We start from the raw sequence: 22,602 nt of genomic DNA, 5'->3' as shown, positions 1-22,602 counted from the left end.
AGATTAATTTACGCTAGACAGAAGCAAGAAAATCACTCTGAATCGAGTTAAATATGGCAAAATAGTTTTCCAAACCAAAACATGATTAGTTTGCTTGTATATTTTACCATACAATAGTAATATTAGACTACATACATTATCATTGGATACAGCAAAGTAAAGGATAACATTTTAAAAAGAGCCAAGGAAAGGTGCATATTCGTTGTTTGTATTTTATGAGGCAGTCTCGGCACTTAGCCTAAGCCACCGATAACCAGACAATGGTGCTATAAACCCTACGGAGGGTAAAACCCAGTTTTGAATATATTGAACAAGCACTGTAAAATCACAATTTTTGAAAGTAAATTGTATTTTTCCTAACTATACAAACCTGAGGTCCTTTACATAAGGAATCAGTTTTGGCGTAGCTAGAATTATGGCCGTTAAATTCTTGAACAAGGCAGTTAGGCAGTAACTACCGTGTGGCTGGCGGGTAGGCCAGCCTGCCTGGATGTAAACACTCCACTCTGCCTTTTGGCCCAGGTTCAGATTGAGGGGTGGCACAAGGTGGGCATATATGTAAAGGACCTAAGGTTTGTATATGTAGTTAGGAAAAATACAATTTACTTCCAAAAATTGTGATTTTTTTTCTACACGATATACAACCCTCAGTCCTTTACATAAGGAAGACTCACTGATTGGTGGGAGGAATATGAGTGAGCCTCTAAAACTGACTGGAGTTCTACACACCTGGGCTACTCCTGCTGGTCGTAAGAGCGAGGAGGAGTGCCCTGCCTCTGACAACTTGATCGGAGTATAGGAGCTGCATGATCAAGAGTCAGACTTCTGGACCTTTCCAAAATGAGTGAGGAATTGTAACTCATCTGAAAATGGGCTGTGAAGAATATTTAAATTCGGAGGCATTAATGCAAAGTTCTGGGAAGGGTTTGCATTATTGCCAGTCTCCTTCCTCCCCTTGTTAGAGGAAGGAGCGGGATTGCTTCTATGATTCTGATAAGAAACAAAGAAAGAAAGCTTTGTGTGTAAGCTTACTGCATCAATCGCCCGACCAGCCAGTGTAAGTTAGAGTCCTATCCTTAACCTGAGGGAAGAGGAGTGGAAGGATGAGGTGGGGAGGCCAGTCACTCTCGCATCCTTCTTACCTCTAGAACTGCACACCATAGGCGAGATGCAACTTGTCCTCTTGAAGGAGCCGGGTAAGCAAACCTTCAAGCATCCACCTCCAGTCCAAGGAAAGTAGGTTCAAAGGACCTGTGGGCAGGCCTGAAGGAAGAAAGATATAAATATGGTCATAATTAGACCTCATCTACCTTCCTGTCCGACAAATTCTTCGGAGTGATGAAATGTACCCATTCACTGGACTATCCAACTGCAGAGAAGTCCACAGAGGATAAAGACAACAACACTCCATGATGGGTGTCGATCCTTATGGGTACAGCAACACGCCAATAGGACAAAGTAATGACTGATCTGGATCAACCAATACAAAGTCCACAGCGTAGCTCATGACGGTCTCGGTCTCGTCAACAGCTGCCGACTGATGCGCTCAGTGACAGTGAGCCGTCATGCATCCGAGACGTAGTCACAACATGACACCCACCTTTGAAGGGTTATGCCGAGAACAACCATACAAGTCATCTATCTTGTTCACCACCAATGATAGGAGACTAGATGATGATTCTCTCAAGGCATGAGCACTTCAGACTATAGTCAATTGCCTTATAGAGACCAAGGTCCCTCATGGCAAGACAGAAGTTCTCATGGTAGTTGAATCTCAACTAAGGAGAAACAATACGTCTTCACAATTGAATCGAGAGAAGTAAACTCTCAAGATTCTGAACATAGAAAAAGTCCCGTCAATGACACCAACCAGTGAAGACGGCTTTAATCCCTGCTGTTTTACAGAGGACTAAAAAAGCTAAACCGCTATTTCATTGCTGTTCGGTGAGAAAGTCGGAGTTGCAATGAAAGCTGAGCGTCTTTCTGTAATGAAAACGCAGGGATTGTACTGCCTGAAGTACCGCTTCTGGTGGGCTGGATCAGGGAGGACATTTCTATTTACCTTGGAAGCAGAGCTGGCAGAGCGGGGAATGGGCAAAGTCTTCCGTTATTCATTTATAATTCGGGGTGAACAAAGAATAATTGCACAATTTACAAATTACGAAATGTATATCAGAAGACAAACTCGGATTGTCTGAAGAAATCATTCTGTGTCATCACAGCAGTAGGTGCGATCACGCGGAAGACTAGGCTACAGACTTCTGTTACTGAGAGGTAAACAGAAAGATGATAACGAGTCTAGTGAGATATATCTGTCTGAAAATTCTTGCAATGGCAAAATGTGATGCAGGAGAGATGATCATACACGTATGCCAGAATTCCAGCCAACCAGAGACTGTGATTGCCGAGCAGAGATTCGAATCGGTAGTCAATCCTCGACAGAGGAGAGACAATACCCACCAGAGTATCTAGGGCAAAACTATGTCAGCAGCTTGCAAGCAGCCTAAGCAAAGAAGACAAAAGCTTTGCCTAGGTTTTAGACTAAAAGATTAATGAAACATTCAAATATTACTTCTAAGGCAGTTACTAATAGTAGCATACGAGTGTTTATCCCCGAAAAACTCAAAAATCAATATTAAGGCAAAACTAAACTCCGAAGTATTGCAAATAATCTAGGCATGGTAATCAAAACAATGTAAAAGATTTCAGTATAAATGAATGGTGCAACATCAGAGAATGCAACATCAGAGAATTACCTTTAGGGCAGAACTATTACCAGCAGCTCCCAAGCCTAGTGTAAACAAAGGATTGGCCAAACAGAATACATCTAGGACAAAATTCTGTTGATGAATCAATGTAACAATAACATAAGAAAAAATTCCTCTTGAAAGGATCCTGAAAGTTAATAAAATGTAATCCAGTGGTACCACAAAAATCCAGTTATATAACCAGAAAATCATGAATAAGAGTACTGCCATTACTCAAGTGTTTACTCCGAGAACAGCAGGAACAGATTGACATCACATGCTGAAGTCGTTTCTAATACACTTCAGCTAGGGGGCCGACCTAGTCATGTGCACACACAGTTGAAGTGCTACCACTGAAATTTTGAATTTAAGCTGCCATATAAGTGGAACTTATAGGTACAGTACATAATTACCTGCTAAGTTACTTATATAAGATTATAAAGCAAGAGACCGCACTACAAAAGTAAATCCTCGACACAATGTTGCAATGGTTACATAAAAAAAAAAAAAAAATTCAACCGTAAACTAAAGTAAATGGCTGCAGGTGATATTTCAGTCATGTATAATGTTTTGTACATAATGTTTGTGAAGTGAAAAGAAATAGACATAACTATTTATTAAACAATCTACAAAAATGAAGTGTATAATTAAAATGAAAGCTGTAAAATAATTCATGAATACATGTAGACCTAGACTGAGATCCAGGTAGTGGCTCACACCACTTTCATTTCCTTTGTATGTTGCAGTTTTGTAGATTGTTTAATAAATAGTTATGTCTCTTTCTTTTCACTTCACAAACATTATGTACAAAACATTATACATGACTGAAATATCAGAGACCTTACTTAGAAACTTTTGTTACAGTAGACACCAACCTCCACACATAAAAAATTAATTCCCGTACAGGCAGTACCCGGTTTATGGTAGGGGTCCCGTTCCCAGGGAGCAGCGTAAGCCAAAAATCACCAAAAATTGGAACATCATAATTATAACGGGAATAAATAGGCGTTAAAGTGCTTTAAACACCATAAAACCAGGTTACAGCGTTGTAAAGCGGGTAAAGGCACCATAAGAGGATAACAGCTCCATGACCCAAGTGCCGTCAAGTTGCAACACCATAAACAGACAGCCATATACCGAGACAGCCGTAACCCAGGGACTCCCTGTACCTATAAGAATATTCTACGTTGCCAGACGATGTACTATATGAAACACGCTGTACAAGGGTAGCAGACATTGCATGTGCATTTCACATATTTTGAACTATATAAATGATGAAAAAGTTCCACAGAACAGTATGAATATGTAAACTTCCTATTAATTCATTATTCATAGTGAACTTACAAATACAAAGTTAAGCTGTGAAAATTGGTTCCAAAGGATTAATTACTATACTAGTGTATTTAACGACATTTCTAGATTCATATGGCTAGTCCAAAAGATTTGTTCTTACATGAAAGGTGAAAATTAGAACATTAGAAAAGTTGAAAATCTGAACTGGAGAAGACCATAAGGAATGAATGCAAAGTAAAATGTAGATTTTGCTTGCCTTCCCCAATTCCTGAACCTTCCCTCCTTCCACAAACAGTTGATCAGTTTATTTTTGGTTGCTAGTCAATCCTTCATTTTTAGTTTGGAGTCTAATTTATCCAAGAACAAGGTTACCCACCTAATTACCTTTCACAATGAAAACTAAAAATATAAATTGTTAACTAAAAAATATGGATGATTAAGTTAAAAGAAATTATTTGCATACCTCAAAGACCATATTTGCACTTTCACTTAGCATATTATCATCCGGTGAGTCAACAGGGGTTTGCTTTGTGAATTTGCTGTCAAACTGGCTAACATCATCCTCTCCACTCTGAAAAAATAATTTTTAAAAACTAGTTTTTATCTTTTAAAAACACTTAAAAACAAAATAAATTTAAACAACAATACTGAAACACTCTTCATCTTCAATGCATAATCTTGTCACTGGTCTAAAATTATTAATTTAAACCACAGCATACAGTACTTTGAGTTAAAAGTGAATTTTTTCTGTTACAAAACCTAATCATAGTTGACACAGTATCACCAATCCCAAAAATATTTAAAACATCTAAAAAATTACCAAAACAGGTTTAAAGGGGGGATCTAATTTGCGATGCAAGACATCATCCCAGTTAATATGTTTGAAGAAAAGATGCCTTTTAATGGGTTCTCCATCATCTGGTCCACTACCTAAGCGCTGACTGACTTGTCTCTGAAACGAGAAAACACATAAATCATTAGTTGACTGCTTTCATAATAAAGTAAAAATATCAATGCACATTCCATCAAACCCTAAAAATTATATTTTTCTATACAGGCGGCCCTCAGTTAGCGGCAGGGGTTCCGTTCCTGGCCGCCGACGCCAAGCGATTTTCGACGCTGAGCGATTTTAAAGCCTACGGCCACCGCACACCTTCTTTCGAAACTCTAGACCAGTCACAGGCGTCGTAATCCCACAACGGCGCAATAAGTAAAATTATATTTATGCAGTATAGTACTATAGAATTTACTGTACAGTACTTTTGGGTGTCTAGAGTATGTAAAGATATAATAAAGTTTATACAGTGTACAGGTAGCTGTAGTGTTCAGGTTATGATCATTAGTCTTACGATAGTCCGATTCTATGAGAGAACAAATTACAATGGCCTAACTTTATCCATCTTCTAGTTACATAAGTTCAATAACAGCAAAAGAGAATGATGAAAGTATGGTTTTAACGTTATACTCGTTGCGTGAACGTGTACAGCCATGAACAACTGAACGAGAAACGACTTTTTTTTTCTAAGTACAACCGAACTGGATAACATCGGTTTGGCTTGTATTTGAATCATCGTACTACAGTACAACATTACCGTAGTTGTTATAAATGGCGTTATGTATAGAATAGAACTGAGATATCTTAATGTAATAACTTTATTCGCTATAGATCAGAGATCAATAAAGATTAAAGATCAATCGGGAAATATACTGTTAAATTTAAACCTAGTTATAACTGAAGCTGAGAAAACTGTTCAAGCTGCTAATGACTATTATCGTACATCGGCAACAAGGATAAAACTGCAGTAAACGTATGCCATCAAACACAACCGTAGATAAAATTGGGATAAAATCATTTTAATCAAAACTACTGTGCTTGAAAGAACACATTTTACTGTTGGTTTCACGCCGATATAAGATAAATAACGTAAAGTTCGTATTACGATGATATAAAGGATTATTGCTAACGGAATCACGTAATTTTTTACGCAATATGTTAACGAAAAAAAAAAAAAAGTAGTTCACATTCACAACGAGACATATTCAATAAATATTTCCACCTAAAAACACGCTGTATAAGGAAAAATAACTTTGTCTCATATAAGTCAAGTATCTAGATATTCGTTTATGCTAACTAGAAGCAAGAGCATTCGCTCAGAATTGCGTTATGGTGAAACAAACTCGTATTCATCAGCTGATTTCAAACCACAACATTGGCCGCTCCGCGGAATACTGGCTTAAATTTGCTGTAGTATTTTAAAATACAATAATATGAGAATATGTACATTCAATATTCTTGGATACAGTGCATAATGTTTAACTTTTTAAAGGACTTATGGAAGAAATGCATAATTAATAAAATAACACAATGCATTTTTCGGAAATGGCGGACAAGAACGAACATGAAAAAACATCCCCTGACAACATGGAGCGTAGTTACAAAGGCTGCCTTAATTTGTATCTTATTTCTGTACAAAAATAAAAATACCTTTACATAATATATTTTCATACACATTTTAAACATAAAAGCATAAACATTTAAAAGATCAACACATTGATCGCTAAATTTGCACTCTTTTTAACTCTATATTTTCGGAAGAGCGGCAGACGGCGGCATACAAGAACGAACTTGAAAAAATATCGTAGTTGATAACTTGAAGGGCAGTTTCAAACGCTGCCTTTTTATCATATTTCTGCACAGAAATAAAAATACCCTATTTGTAATACATTTTCATACGCATTTTAAACATAAAAGCATAAATATTTATAAAATCGACACATCGATCGCTAATTTGCACTCTTTTAAAATCTATATTTTCGGAAGAGCGGCAGGCGGCGGCTCACAAGAAAGAACATGATAAAACATCATATTTGATAACATGAAGGGCAGTTTCAAAAGCTGCCTTTGTATCATATTTCTGCACAAAAATAAAAATGCCTTTCACGTAATACATTTTCACACACATTTTAAACAAAAGCATGAACATTTATAAATCGACACATCCATAGCTAAATTTGCACTTATTAACTCGATATTTTCGGCATAGAACAGCGTCAGAGGCATATATTTTACCCTAATAACTACGTAATAACTCTCCATAAAATTTGTTAATATAATTTGCATAACCTTTATGGTCTGAACGGCATTTCTACAAATGTCTGAACTCGTTAGACAACGGCGCTAGCGGCGCTGTTAACTGAAAATTGTGCCGTAAAGATACCTTTAAAATGCCTTATTTTTTTAATGAATATTTTTGACGACCGCTGTAAAACCGATTCGCCGTTGAGTGATTGTGCCGTTAACCGCGGGCCGCCTGTATTTGCCTTACTACAGATTTTGAAGAGCAGACTGACTTATTGTTACTTGAATGAAATATATCCCTACTTTCTTACCCAAACCTATTCATTTCATTTTGCTTTGCAGATGGCATAGCTCTGCATCTAACTAGAAGGAAAGAGAAAGAGGAGAGGGGCTTGATTCAAGACAATGGTTTTGGTTACATAGAATAATTCTTCCCATACCTTTTTTTTAAGTAAAACAGTATGCACTTAGGTTGGAAGGCAATAAAACTAAAACGGAACACACACACACACACACTACCACGACACCATCAAGAATGACATACTGAGCTGGACTCATCACATTTGCACACTGCAAGTACAGGGGTGCAAGACTTCTTGGAACCAAGGTTAAAAGGTGACAATAACTGATAGGGATAACATAAAATCCCATAACCCAGTCCAACAGTCGGTAGAATTTACCTGAATATTTGGATAATCAATTGAGAAACCACAATAATGAGTGATGATGAGAGAATCTCTATGGAATTACTGATAGTATGAAAAGGGCAATAAGAACAGTAGTTATTATGAGTAGACTGACAATCCTAACAGACTACAATATATGTTTAAACTGTATTTGAACAATGACACTGTGACCACAACTTGTGCACCATAATGGAAAGTGAAATCCTTTTGTTGAAAAAAAGCATATCTCTTGGAGAAGGATTCCTTTAACCAAAAGGCATTAATATTCTTTGAGAATATACAATGAGGAGCTCCAAAAATACAAAAAAGGCTTTGGCAACAAGGTCTTAAAGACTATGTAGCATGAATCATCTACTTAAATGTCAGCTACAAACCAGAGCATTTCTTCACAGAATCCCTTACAAACACTAATAAGGAACGGTTAGCAAATGGTTCTGAAACATCATAAGGCCAGTCTGGCAACTGTGACTTAGGATGAAGTCTGAAAAATTTGCAAGTCCTTATAAATGACAACTGTCTGTACACACAAAAACATATTAAACATACATATACAAATGAAATATCTCTAAGGCAACTAATTTGTATATGTATGTTTAATATGTTTTTGTGAATAAGTTTTTTTTTACCAAAGATTTGAATGTGGTCAGCTACTGCCCTGTATAATCCTTTATTTGTCTTGTCCCTGTGTCTGAGCAGTTGGACTTAAATCTTTTTGTTCTTAAATTGTACCCATGTTTATGCTTGTTTGGAAAGGTTACTCATTCTCCAGGTGTGTTGGATTCTAGGTACTACTAATCTCCTTATAATCCCTATCTGTCACTTATACGACCTTTCCTGTACTCGCAATTTCTCAGGTAAGTCAGTTCGTCTGCTAAGTAAAGGACGTTGAGTCGAAAGATCTTGCAGAAACTCTGTTTTTTATCTTTCCTTCATGGCTTATACCTTTATTTATGAATTTATCACGTTCAAAACTTTCGTGATTCAGTTATACACAAAGCCTTTGAAATAAAATATCAGCAAAATATCAATGAAACATTATATCACTTATGGAATCCTTTTATACTGAGCTTAGACTTCAATGTAAAGACCATAGTTCTCTCTCTCTCTCTCTCTCTCTCTCTCTCTCTCTCTCTCTCTCTCTCTCTCTCTCTCTCTCTCTCTCTCTCTCTCTCTCTCTCTCTCTCTCTCAGTATATATTAATTTTTAGTGAATATACAGCATTGCTCTATGAAAAAAAGCTAATTAGTGATAATTCTGGAGATACAGCCCAAAGAAATATCCATAAACTAGCAAAATTTACCTCACGGACAAGTGGATGATGTGTTCCACAAAAAATAAAATAAAATGACTCACATAAAAATGGGGAGAAGGGGGGAACTGTACTTACTTTTAATAACTTCCGGATAAGATCTCTTGCATCTGGTGTCAAATAAGGAGGTAAGTTGAGCTTCCCTTTCAAAATTTTTTCTATGGTTTTCTTCCGGTTCTCTGCAGTAAAAGGTGGCTGGAAAGGAAGAAAAAATTGCATCACCCAAACAAATATTTAGAATTCAAACTTCTTTCACTAGTGAAGCTTACTCATAAATGGAAAGCCAATGAGTAACCCACCAAAAGCAAAATTACTTTCTACAATACATAAAAGACTTGAATATTCATTAGTAATTATCTATAGTAATAAAATTTGACTTCTTGTGAACAAAAAACTAACAACTTAAGTGTTTACCATCTATTGCAGCATAACGTTCAAAAGTATCATGATATAATACAGATAACATTTACAGTATTCACCTGAATGGTCACAAGTATAAAAAAAGTTTACAGATTACACAATCTGCTTACTACTTCTATGGTCAAAATTACTTATTTATAAAAGCTCCAGATGTAACCAATCCAAGATCTAGGCTTTAGATCATGTTGTGGTTTATGGCCTTTTCTCGAGACTCAGAGGTCTGGAAAACCTAAGCCCTATTAATAATAATAATAATATGGCCTTTTCTGACCTTCCCTAAATAAAGTTTTTCATCACATTATACTTTTATCATTATATAAACCTTTACTAACAAATTAACCCTTTAATGCCGATTGGACATATTAACGTCGACATAAATTGTCTGTCGGGTGCCGATTGGACATATGGTACATCGATAAAAAAATATTTTTTAAATTCCCGGAAAAATACTTATAGGCGTACCAGGCGAAAACTTTTGAATCACGCACCTTGGGGGATGCTGGGAGCTCACGGTTCAAGGCGTTGTTTTGTTTATAATCGTTACCCAGGCATGCAAGCGCGAATTTCTTTCTTATAGCACTAAAAATGACCAGTGACACATCTCAGAAATTATTTAGTCACTTTGACATAATTTTTGCACCATTTTAAATTAGCCGTTACATGGAGTATTATATATGAAAATGTGCGCAATTTCATGTAAAATACAACAAAAAATATTCATGATTGTAGCTTTTATAAGTTTTGAAATATTTTCATATAAATAACGATGTGCCAAAATTTCAACCTTCGGTCAACTTTGACTCTACCAAAATGGTAGAAAAATGCAATTGTAAGCTAAAGCTCTTAAATTCTAGTAATATTCAATCATTTACCTTCCTTTTGCAACAAATTGGAAGTCTCTAGCACAATATTTTGATTTATGGTGAATTTATGAAAAAAACTTTTTCCTTACGTCTGTGCGGTAATTCTTCAGAAAAAATCATAAATTTTTTTGTCCGATTGTCGTAATGTTTGCACCATTGTAAATTAGCCGTTACATAAAGTTTTATATAGTTTTGAAATATTTTCATATAAATAACGATAAGTGCCAAAATTTCAACCTTCAGTCAACTTTGACTCTACCGAAATGGTCGAAAAACGCAATTGTAGGCTAAAACTCTTATATTCTAGTAATATTCAATCATTTACCTTCATTTTGCAACAAATTGGAAGTCTCTAGCACAATATTTTGATTTATGGTGAATTTATGAAAAAAAAAAAAAAAAAATTCCTTACGTCCACGCGGTAACTCTTCCGAAAAAAATCAGAAATTTTTTCGTCCGATTGTCGTAATGTTTGTACCATTTTAAATTAGCCGTTACATAAAGTTTTATATATGAAAATGTGCACAATTTCATGTAGAATACAACAAAGAAATAATTGAAGGTTGTAGCTTTTCTCATTTTCGAAATATTTGCATATAAATCACGATAAATAGGAAAAACACCACGTTCGGTCAACTTTGACTCTATCGAAATGGTCAAAAAACGCAATTGTAAGCTAAAACTCTTACAGTCTAGTAATATTCAGTCATTTATCTTCATTTTGAAACAAATTTGAAGTCTCTAGCACAATATTTAGATTTATAGTAAATTTTTTAAAAAACTTTCCTTCCCTCCGCGCGCATATTCTCCGCCGCAAATCTCCGAAATGCGTACGTCGCATTCTCGTAATATTTGCTCCGTTTCATATAGTTTTATATATTAAAATGTGTGCAATTTTATGTAGAATATAACAAAAAATAATTGAAGGTTGTAGCTTTTCTCATTTTTGAAGTATTTGCATATAAATAAAATATATGAAAAAAATTTGACATTCGGTCAACTTTAACTTGTCCGAAATGGTCAAAAACTGCAATTGTGAGCTAAAACTCTTACAATATAGTAATATCCAATCATTTATCTTCATTTTGAAACAAATTGGAAGTCTCTAGAACAATATTTAGATTTAAGGTGAATTTAAAAAAAAAAAAAATGTTTACGTCCGCGCGTTACGAATTCATGTATCATTTTGTGATAATATTTTCTCTGAGTTGCTTTGATCGTTTTACAATGAGTTATATACCAAAATGATTGCAATTTAGTGTACATTACAACAGAAAAAAATAACTTGTTTGCTTTAACCGTTTTGCTCACAGCGCAATTTGAATACAATTATATATGAAATTTTGTTTTCGCACTATCATATATCGCATTATTTATATATGTAATGATATTTTTTTTCATTTCTGATGGTTGCATACTAAACTTCAGGCAATGAAAAATAAAAGGAGCCAAAAATGAACTCTTACTCTGGAAAATTAAGCGCGCTGTGATTTTTTGAAAAAAATATTTTTTCCGTTACGGCTCACTCCGAGACCCCCTCGGCATACGGGAGACGATTTTTATTATACCTCTTCGGCGTTAAAGGGTTAATATGCAAATTATGATTCCATTGTTCACACATCTCAAGTCTTGCATGAGGCTTGCTTGGTATCTAACAGGGTTTAGTTCAAAGTTCAAATTACCATGAAGAAGTATTTGAGTTTGTACATTAGTTAACAACTGACATAGGGACTTTAAAATAACCAGCTAGTACTCACAGCTCCGGTTAACATGTCATACATAAGTGCCCCTAAGGACCACCAGTCGACAGCTTTGGCATGCCCTGTCCGTGTTAAAATCTCAGGAGCCATGTACTCAATAGTACCGCAGAATGTGTGTGTTACAGAGTCATCCTGAAAAATAATGAGTTGGAATATGAACTAACAAAGGTGAATAGTGGCATAAAAATGATCACAGAGTTTGGATAGCTGAATGAAAATGCTGCTGATGACATACGACACTAATAATCTATAATCACCTTAACACTAAGTTTACACATATTTTGATCATAAAAGTAATAATCTAAACTATACTCCCAGATATGTATTCCAGTATTCACAAATATTATAAAGCTCAACAATAACAAAAGCAAACAAATAAACAACAAAATGCAAGTTTCTCCTAACATTTCAAGCAGTGCTTGATGAAAATAAAACTGTTCTACTGTATAGCAGACACAGAACTTTAGACTCAAGCAAAGCACCAAATTTCAATGCACTTATTTCTTCATGAACTGCTACACACATGGAAACTATGACAAGAAAACAATAAGGCTACAGAAATGACACAGACCTGAATCTTCTCTTTGCAGAGACCAAAATCTGTCAATTTTACATGCCCTACATGGTCCAAGAGGATATTTTCAGGCTTCAAATCCCTGTAGATAATGCCTTCCATGTGAAGATGCTCTAAAGCAAGGATAATTTCAGATAAATAGAAGCTGTAAAGGAAAAAACAACATCATATTAGACTCACCTTACACAGAATATTAGGTGCATGCACAAAAGTTTCTAATTGACTTGAGAAAATCATCACAAAAAAAATTATCTCAAACAACAGGAAATATTACATACATGGATTTTACTTTTGAAAAAAATTTAGTGAAAACAAGTTTAATATGACTACTTAGTTTTGACTTTTTTCCAATCATTCCCCCTATGCATTCTCATTAACACACAGAATGCAATAACAACGGTGTCAAAAGGAATCCATACTTTATAAAGACAGAATATACCAATGTAAAATAGAATGAACGAGTCTTAATTGAATAATAGGATTACAGAACTGTTTCCAAAAATGGAGAAGCATTTACATACATAGGAATAAATTTCAATATCAAATCGATTTGTTTTGGTGTGTAATAACATATCACTGACATATCTTGACTTGAAGACAAACTGTAAGATTTGCTAAAAAAATCTTATAAAGTCTCATTAAGATTTCAGAGTAAAAATATGCAAGCACTAGTCAACCAGATTTGAATTAAAAGCTTTCATGTTATGTATGTTATAATTTCAATTTATAATGCAATGGCCATCACCAAAACTGCAAGTAGGAATGGTGATTAACGCTACACATAAGCTAACTGAACATCAAATACACATTACAGACTTCCTACCAATAAATACCAATTTTCTCTCTATTTACATAATATCAAATTTGTAATTCAGTTTGAAATGTGGAAGCCTCATTATATTGTATGTATAAATTTATTACAGATAAACCCAACATACAATTTGGATATAGTTATCCTACTATAAAAAAGTATCTTTCCTCCAAGATCACAAACCCTGAGTACCTTTCAAAATTTATGAACCATAAAAAAGGAACTGAAAACATTAAACATTCACAATTTTTATCATATAAATTGAATCATTCAAAACATACTCCAGCATAAGTGGAATAGGACCATCAAGTAAAGTGGCTATCAGGCAATCTGCCTGAGCCTCAAGGTATCTTACACAATTAACAGCTTACCAGATTATATTTTAACCTATTCCAAATATAATCAGATTGATGAAAAATGGCAGATGAAATGGCAAAACTAATTGCTTTGTAGATACAGTTGTATACAACCTGCCAGTGTGTAACCAAAATGTTTCACAGGAAGCCAATTAAGATCACAAATAGAGGCATTCACGAAGTTTTGTCATTTCTAGCTACACTTACTCCTATTTTCACTTTTTCTTAGGTATCTATCATCAATGATCCCCATTTAAACAAATCTGACTTCCTTTTACTCGAGGATGCTCTATGCCAAGTCTGACTAAAATTTATCCAGTGGTTCTAGAGAAGTAAAAAATGTAAATTTTGTGCTAGACAAACAGGCAAGACTTCCATACAGACAGATGCCTAACAAACTTTGATAATGATCAGCTCCCTAAGGCTTCACAACTAAGGTGAGCAACCTAATGACATTTAATACCCTGTTCCAAATGTCCACATCATAGAAACTAGTCTGCAGGATCATACTAATTAAAAAGGTACATACTATAAAACAATACAAAAATGAACCATGACGTTACGAAAAATCTGCTGCAAGCCCTGTAACATTTTAAATTGCAAATCCAATTCACGATGGACAGCAACTGCAAGGAATATGTCAAAACAAACAGTAACTGTATAGTATTAAACTTCATGCATTCAAACATAAAAACCATCCCATAACAAGCCCCCTAATACGTGTTCACCAATTAAGGAAATGAAATAAATGACAAAAAAGATACCCAATATAAATGTTAAATGGATAAAAAATACAAAAGGAATTATCAATGAACTCAAGTTATTCTCATAAGCTGAAAACATTTTCTGAGGCCTTACAACAGATATGTATAATTAACAATATGTAGTTATCCTATTCAAAATATGTTTCAGCACTACAAACTCCCAGTCTTACATAACAAAGAACTTAGTAACTGTGAAGGCCAACATTGAAGAAATATGCATTCTTCAAGTTATCACTTACACATAAATACTTCACACCACATCGATGATGGAAAAAAAAGAAGAGAATAGATTATGCTCTTTTGAAATATGCATCTTGACAAGAAACAGAAATATAGCCACTTACCAGGCAGTATCTTCCATAAAGATGCCTTCTCTTTCCAAGTGCATGAAGAGCTCTCCACCAGACAAATACTCCAAGATAAGATACAACTTTCCACCAGTTTGGAATGCATAAACAAGGTCTACAATAAAAGGGTGCTGCAAAAACAAAATAAGATGTAAAAATATATATTTAGCATACTTGAATTAAGTACTGTGGTGTAAGAACATTTCTCAAGTAGACAGTTCCCAACTGGAAAAACATGTCCAGTTCCCAAAACCTCCAGCACTATACTTTTCAGACAAATTTTATTCGTAAATTTCTACTTTTCTTGTGCAATTTTCTTAGACCCACAGTAACAAATAAAAAAAAAACTTAATTAAATTTTTCCAAATGATACAATAACAATTTTATTAATGTGGTCTTTAGCCTTATCAGATTAACAACATTAAATGGAAGACCCACTGAATATTGTTCCAAAGAGTTACATAAATCACAAATCTAACTCAAGACATTCAATTTAATAAAGTATATAGAAATAGTTATTTAAACAAAACATACCTTAACAGCCTCAAGAATATTTCTTTCGGCTTTGGTATGTGCTGTATCCTTCTGATTGCGAACTATAGTTGCCTTTTTTAAAACCTTCATGGCAAATATTTTGCCTCTCTTGCCTCCAGTCATTTTCCTGACCTAAAAATATTTTAAAAAATGAGAAATAAATATAATTTGGTTGACTTGAATCAGCTCATAAAACTCTACAACCTTCCAAATTGCAAACCTTGTCTTGCAATGGTAAAATCTATGATAAGTGAACCAATCAAATCTGAGCAATTCAAGAAAATACATTACAATGGATACAAGAACTATATTTGAGAAAACTACTTAATATTGTAAGAGAAAAATTACAACCTTCAATGATTTTGAAAGCTAAGATTTACCTCAACTTATCTTATTTCATTATAGTACAGTACGTATTATCAAGCAAGCCATGATAAAATCTACTTTTTGGTTACTATATTGAATTCTACAAACCTCAAAATTAACCCACCCCACTATCAGCTGAAGACACATTTCCTAAAATGTTTAAATTTTCCAAAAGATACTGCCATAACCATAAGTAAAAATTAAGTATTTATGATAAAACAAAGTTTTATGAATACTTACCTGGCAGTTATATATATATATAGCTATAGTCTCTATCGGTTCGGCAGATTTTTCAAAACTCGCGGCAACCGCCGAGTGGTAGGTGTCCGGTTAGGTGGTTAACAACCCTTACAGGGTAGTACTTGGAACCATTCCCATTTTCTATTCCTCAGATCATCTCTTGCCCGACCTGTCTCCTGAGGGGAGGTGGGTGGGCCTTAAAAACAATATATATATAAACTGTCCAGGTAAAGTATTCATAAAACTTTGGTTTTATCATAAATACTTCATTTTTATGAATAGAACTTACCTGGCAGTTATATATATATAGCTGATTCACACATTTGGAGGTGGGTGAAAGACAGCCAACATCGTTGGGGAAACAACTAAAAGTTGTAGGTTATAACCTTGATTCCTTACCTGCTAAGGTAGCTGACTTCAAAAGTTCCTGCCTCTTGAGTCGCTTTCCCTTAGGAGCGCCAGCCAGGATGAGACCTGCTATGCTGAAACCACTCAATAGAGTCTGTCAAACGGGGCGAGACCAACAACGTGACTAGACTTCTGCACTACCTATTCCCCTTTTAATTAGCTGCAACCTTACTCAACCTAACCACCTAACCTTGCAGACTAGATATTTTATCTATCTAGCTAGACTGAGGGTGCCATCTCGACCAGACCACTCCTCAGACAACCATAAAAACACAAACCCCAATTAAGGTATGTCAAACTAAAGTTAAGGTTGAGGGGAGGTAGTAACTCCTTCGCCCAATAACGAAGACGTAGCTACATATGGACCCAAAGAGTAACACTTTTCGTAGTCTACTCTTACCTCTCTGAGATAATGAGAAGCGAATACAGAGTCGCTCCTCCAAAATGTCGAGTCCATTATTTGTCTAACTGACATGTTCTTCTGGTATGCCAAAGACGTAGAAATAGCCCTCACCTCATGGGCCTTCACTTTTAAGAGACCAAAGTTCTCCTCCTCACATAAGAGGGGAGCTTCTCTAATTGTTTCCCTCAAGAAGAATGACAATGCATTCTTCGAGAGGGGCCTTTGAGGATCTTTAACGGAACACCATAAAGCACTGGAAAGTCCTCTTAAACTCTTGGTCCGTGACAAATATGTCCTGAGAGCTCTAACTGGGCAGAGAAGTCTCTCCTCCTCTTGACCCACCAAGTTTGTGAGGTTAGGAACCTCAAACGTCCTCGGTTTGGATGGGTTCTCATTCTTAGCGAGGAAGTCGAGCCTTAAGGAACATACAGCTCCGTCTTGAGTGAAGCCTACGTGCTTCTCCATCGCCTGAATCTCGCTGACCCTTTTTGCTGTGGCGAGAGCCATCAGAAATAACGTCTTCTTAGTTAAATCTCTAAGGGTCGATTGCGAGATGGTTTCGAACTTCCTACCGCATAAGAACTTCAAAACCACATCCAAATTCCAAGCCGGGGGTCTTACTGTGTGTTTAGTCGTTTCAAACGACTTCAAAGATCCTTCAAATCCGTATTTAGTGATAGGTCGATGCCTCTATGCTTAAAGACTGTTGAAAGCATACTTTTGCATCCTTTTATCGTGGATACGGCCAGCTTAGATTCCTGTCTGAGGAACAGAAGAAAATCAGCAATCTGACTCACAGAGGTAGTGGTTGAGGACACTTTGTGTCGTTTACACCAAGATCTAAAAATTTCCCACTTCGATTGGTATACTCTCTGCGAAGATATCCTCCTCGCTCTGCGATGCTCTAGCCGCTTGCTCAGAAAAGCCTTTCGCTCTGACAAGCTTCTCGATAGTCTGAATGCAGTCAGCTGTAGAGCGAGGGGGTTTTGATGATACCTCTCGAAGTGGGGCTGTTTGAGAAGCTTTGGACTTGGAGGAAGGCTTCTTGGAAAGTCCACTAGCATCTCCACTACCTCTGTGAACCATTCTCTTGCTGGCCAAAAAGGTGCTATCAGGGTCATTCTCCCTGTTTCGAGAAGGGCGAACTTCTTGATGACCAGATTGATGATCTTGAACGGGGGAAACGCATAAGTATCCATCCCTGTCCAGTCCATCAAGAAGGCGTCCACTGCTATTGCTTCCTTGTCTGGTACCAGGGAGCAGTAGTTGGGGATTCTCTTGTTCTTGCTGGAGGCGAAGAGATCTATTGATGGCTCACCCCCATAACTTCCACAGTTCCTGGCAAACTTGCAGATCGAGGGTCCACTCTGTTGGAAGAACTTGCCCTTTCCTGCTGAGCATGTCTGCCCTCACATTCTTCTGTCCCTGTACAAATCTCGTTAACAGATTTATTCCATTCTCCTTCGTCCATAGAAGGAGTTCCCTTGCTGCTTCGTATAGGGACAGAGAATGAGTTCCTCCTTGCTTTCTTATGTACGCCAGGGCTGTGGTGTTGTCCGAGTTGACCTCTACTACCTTCCCCGAGACTACTTCTTTGAAGGCTTTTAAACCTAATAGGATGGCCATCAATTCTTTCTTGTTGATGTGCCATCCTTTCTGTTGCACTTCCCAAGAGCCCCCCAGTGTTGCTCCCAACCTGACTCCGAAGCGTCTGAGAACAACACTAGGTCTGGGTTCTTCTTGTATAGGGATATTCCTTCCCTCAATTTTGCGGGATCCAGCCACCAACTCAACTGCCTTTTGACGTCTGCTGGAATGGGAAAAGAAAAGGAGTCCTCCTGATTTCTCCTGTCCCATACTCTTGAAAGGAAGTGTTGCAGAGGTCTGAGGTGCAACCTTCCCAGGGAGACAAACTGCTCGAGCGAGGAGAGGGTGCCCAGCAAACTCATCCACTCCTTCGCCAAGCACTTCTCTCTCCCTAGGAATTGCTGCACTTTCTCGAGGCACTCGTTCTGCCTCTCTTGAGAGGGAAAAGCCCGAAAACGAGCTGAGTCCAGAACTATCCCCAAATAGAGAATTGTCTGACTCGGTTCGGTCTGGGACTTCTCCTTGTTGATGATGAGTCCCAGTTCCTGGGTCATCAGAAACGTCTTTCTTAAGTCATCCAGACACTTGTTCTTTGATTGTGACCTTATCAGCCAGTCGTCTAGGTATAGGGATACCCTTATCCCTTCTTGATGAAGCCAAGCCGCTACGTTCGACATTACCCTGGTGAAGACTTGAGGGGCTGTACTGAGGCCGAAACAAAGGGCTCTGAACTGGAAACACCTGTTCTGAACCACGAATCTTAGGAACTTCCTTGAAGTTGGGTGGATGGGGATATGAAAATAGGCGTCTTGCAAATCCAGGGACACCATCCAGTCCCCTGGACGAACTGCTGCCAGCACAGACTGAGTCGTTTCCATAGTAAATTTTGTCTTCTCTACAAAGACGTTCAGTGCGCTGACATCTAGAACGGGTCTCCATCCCCCCGAGTTCTTGGGTACTAGAAACAGGCGATTGTAAAAGCCTGGTGATTCTAGTTCCAGTACAGGTTCTATGGCTCCCTTTCCTAGCATCTGGTCTACTAGATCTAGGAGAGCCTCTTGTTTCGTAGCGTCCGAGTATTGAGCCACTAAGGCTCTTGGTGTTCTCGAAAGAGGTGGCTTTTTCAAGAAAGGGATCTTGTAACCTTCCCTGACGACTGAGAGGGACCAGGTGTCCGCCCCCCTCCTTTTCCAAGTCTGCCAAAAACTTGACAGTCTTGCTCCTACTGCTGACTGGAGGACTTGTAACTAATTTCCTAGCACGGGATCTAAATGATCTCCTGCTTGTTCATCCGCCTGTCTCCTGTATTCTTCCTCTGAAATCCGTCCTGGTCGGAGCCCTACCTCGAAAGGGCTGCAAAACCTTCTTTTCTTCTTTCTTTGCTGATGCCTGACTGCCCGGAAGACCCTTTCTTACGGAGCGAGTTAGAAGATCTTGAGTGGCCTTGTGAGTTAGAGAAAGTGTAATATCCCTAACTAGAGCTTGCGGAAAAAGATGTTCCGAGAGAGGGGCATAAAGGAGTTCCGCCTTCTGCGCGATCGTAACTCCTTTGGTGGCGAAGGAGCATAACAGCGCTCTTTTCTTCAAAATCCCCGCCGTAAACAGGGAAGCCATCTCGTTCGCTCCATCCCTCAGTGCCTTATCCATACAGGCCATAATGCTAGTTAACTCCTCCATTTCTGATGGCTGTATGGTTGTTCTGCTTTCCTGGCTATCACTCCCAGGGCCCAGTCCAAGAAGCTGAATACTTCAAACGATCGAAATATACCTTTAACGAAGTGGTCTAACTCCGTCATGGACCACATCACTTTCGCTGAATTGAGGGCATGTCTCCTTGAGGAATCTACAATACCGGAGAAGTCCCCCTGGGAGGAGGCAGGTACTCCCAGGCCAAGAGCTTCTCCAGTCTCGTACCACATTCCCGCCTTAGACGCCAGCTTAGCCGGAGGAAAGGAAAAGGTGGTTTTCACTGCTTGTCTCCGTTCCTTCAACCAGTCTCCTATTCTTGTCATCGCTTCTCGCCCCGAAATAGACAACTTCATCTTGATGAAGGCTGACTGTTTTTGCGACTTCCTTCTAACGAACTGTGACTGAGGAGAACGGGGAGCCGCTGGTTTAAGTTCCTCTCCAAACAGCTCAAGGAGGGAGCGAGAAAGCACTTTATAGTCTGCAGCCACGTTAGAAGGTTTATCCTCATCCTCTGAAATTTCTTCTAATTCCAGACTTCCTTCTATCTCCTTATCCTTATGGGTAGAAGGAACAAAGTCGGAAGGTCCTTGTTGATCCGAGCTGTCATGTGTACCTTCATCAAAGCCTTGCTGATGAACACCTGTGTCAGGCGAAAATTCCTGAACGTCAGATGCGTCCTTGCGTCGTGAACTGGAAGCGTCCTGACGTCGAGAGTCCAAAGTGTCTTGGCGCCGAACGGCTGGTACATCCTGAGGCCGATCCCTTGCTGCATCTTTGCCTCGAGCGCTATATGTTTCCCGACATCGGGAGCTGGATACGTCCTTCCTTCTAGAGTTGGATACGTTCTTTGCTAGCGCACTGTGAGAGTCCTTTCGTCGCGAGATGCATGGGTCCTGGCGCCGAGGGCTGGCTGCGTCCTGGCGTCGAGAGCTGGATGCGTCATGTCGCCGAGAGCTGGTTGCGTCCTGATGACGAGTGCTGGATGCGTCCTGAAGACGAGTGCTGGATGCGTCCTGAAGACGAGTACTGGATGCGTCCTGACGTACAACAGCGGATGCGCCCTGTCCGCGAACGCTGTATGCGTCTTGTTTGCGAGCGCTGTATGCGTCTTGTTCGCGAGCGCTGCATGCGTCCTGCCGACCCACTTTGGATACGTGCTGTTGAGCGACAGACTGTCGGGAACGAGCGCTGCTTTTCTCCTGGCGAGGAGACCTGAAGGTGTCGTCGTGACGAGCTACCAAGTCCGAATCTCGTCGTCTAGGTGAAAGAGAGGAGAGGCGACGAGAGCTAGATTTAATGTGGCGTAGAGAATCGAGGGAAGGTTTAGCAGGAGAAGAGTATCGTAACCTCCTGACATCACGAGGACGGAGTTGTTCAACGTCTTGAAACGGTGCTTCCTCCCTTGATCTCTTCACTGGCAGCCTGTCATCCTTACGTCTGCCCGACTGGAGAGGAGGGCGATTAAAAGCTTCTACTAGCGAAGTCAACTGCTCTTGCATGACCGCCATGAACGATCTCGCTACCGTTGCTGGGTCCTGCGGTTCCGAAGGAGACGGGCGTCGAGGTATGCTGGAGGAAGGAGAAGGTTCTCTAGAGAATTCCCCGTAACCTGAAGGAAGAGGAGATCTCTCATGTCTCCATGCATCCTGCGGAGAATCATCCTCTCTAGTTCTCGTCCTTTTCGCAGGCGATGCGTCCAAGCCATCATCAGAAGGAAACGGTTCCGGGCTACTCCATCTACTAGAATGGGGCGAACGAAACTGCGTCAGATCAGGACGCTGCTTCCAACTCTTCTTGAGCGGTCTCGATTCCTCATACTGCCATCTGCGTCGAGGAGAGGGGCTCGGAGAAGACGCTACCACTTCCGACACGCCTTTTCTGTGGCGGTCATAAGCAGCCTGGGAAAAAGCAACAGGACTGCTTGAGGCGACGGCTGACCGAGGATCAGTTCCTCTCACCCCCTTACGGTCATCGACGTACCTTCTCCCTTGGTCCTGGGAGCTTGGTAGAGGTCTAGACCTAGGGGCATGACAGGATCGATCAGTCGCCACCTCCACTGCACTATCACAAGCACTATCACTTATTTCACCTTCACTCTTACCTTGTTTTAAGGCTGCAAGTTGCTCCTTAAGAATTTGCATCTCAGCCGCCATCTTGACGTACTGAGGGTCATCCAAAGTAGCTACAGGTCCTGCTACAGGAGAAGGAGCTACTACCTCAGGAGCAGGTTCTAATAATACAGGGGTTAAGGGAATGGAAAGGTCTACACTAGTTTCACTTCCAGACCTAGATTTAGATTTAGATTTAGAAGCCCTCCTGACTTTATCTAATTCCAATCTACGCACATAGCGTTTCATATCCAACCA

The 22,602-nt window shown here is 38.7% G+C and overlaps 1 protein-coding gene across 2 annotated transcripts in view; it reads right to left on the bottom strand.

The window, feature by feature from the left end:
• LOC135215323 (ribosomal protein S6 kinase beta-1-like) overlaps positions 1 to 22,602 on the bottom strand; it is a 97,081-nt gene that overhangs the window by 11,231 nt on the left and 63,248 nt on the right. For both annotated transcript variants that reach the window (XM_064249887.1, XM_064249893.1), the window contains exons 4-10: positions 15,544 to 15,675; positions 15,007 to 15,140; positions 12,729 to 12,876; positions 12,155 to 12,289; positions 9,193 to 9,309; positions 4,861 to 4,992; positions 4,504 to 4,611 (exon numbers count right to left, since the gene is read on the bottom strand). In XM_064249887.1, the coding sequence (XP_064105957.1) occupies positions 4,504 to 4,611; positions 4,861 to 4,992; positions 9,193 to 9,309; positions 12,155 to 12,289; positions 12,729 to 12,876; positions 15,007 to 15,140; positions 15,544 to 15,675 (906 nt within the window). The remainder of the gene's footprint in view (positions 1 to 4,503; positions 4,612 to 4,860; positions 4,993 to 9,192; positions 9,310 to 12,154; positions 12,290 to 12,728; positions 12,877 to 15,006; positions 15,141 to 15,543; positions 15,676 to 22,602) is intronic.

This window comes from Macrobrachium nipponense, chromosome 19 (genome assembly GCF_015104395.2).
Source record: "Macrobrachium nipponense isolate FS-2020 chromosome 19, ASM1510439v2, whole genome shotgun sequence".
NCBI classification, from domain to species: Eukaryota; Metazoa; Arthropoda; class Malacostraca; order Decapoda; family Palaemonidae; genus Macrobrachium; species Macrobrachium nipponense.
The sequence above is the reverse complement of the archived record's forward strand: the minus strand, read 5'-3'. Positions and strand labels throughout refer to the sequence as shown.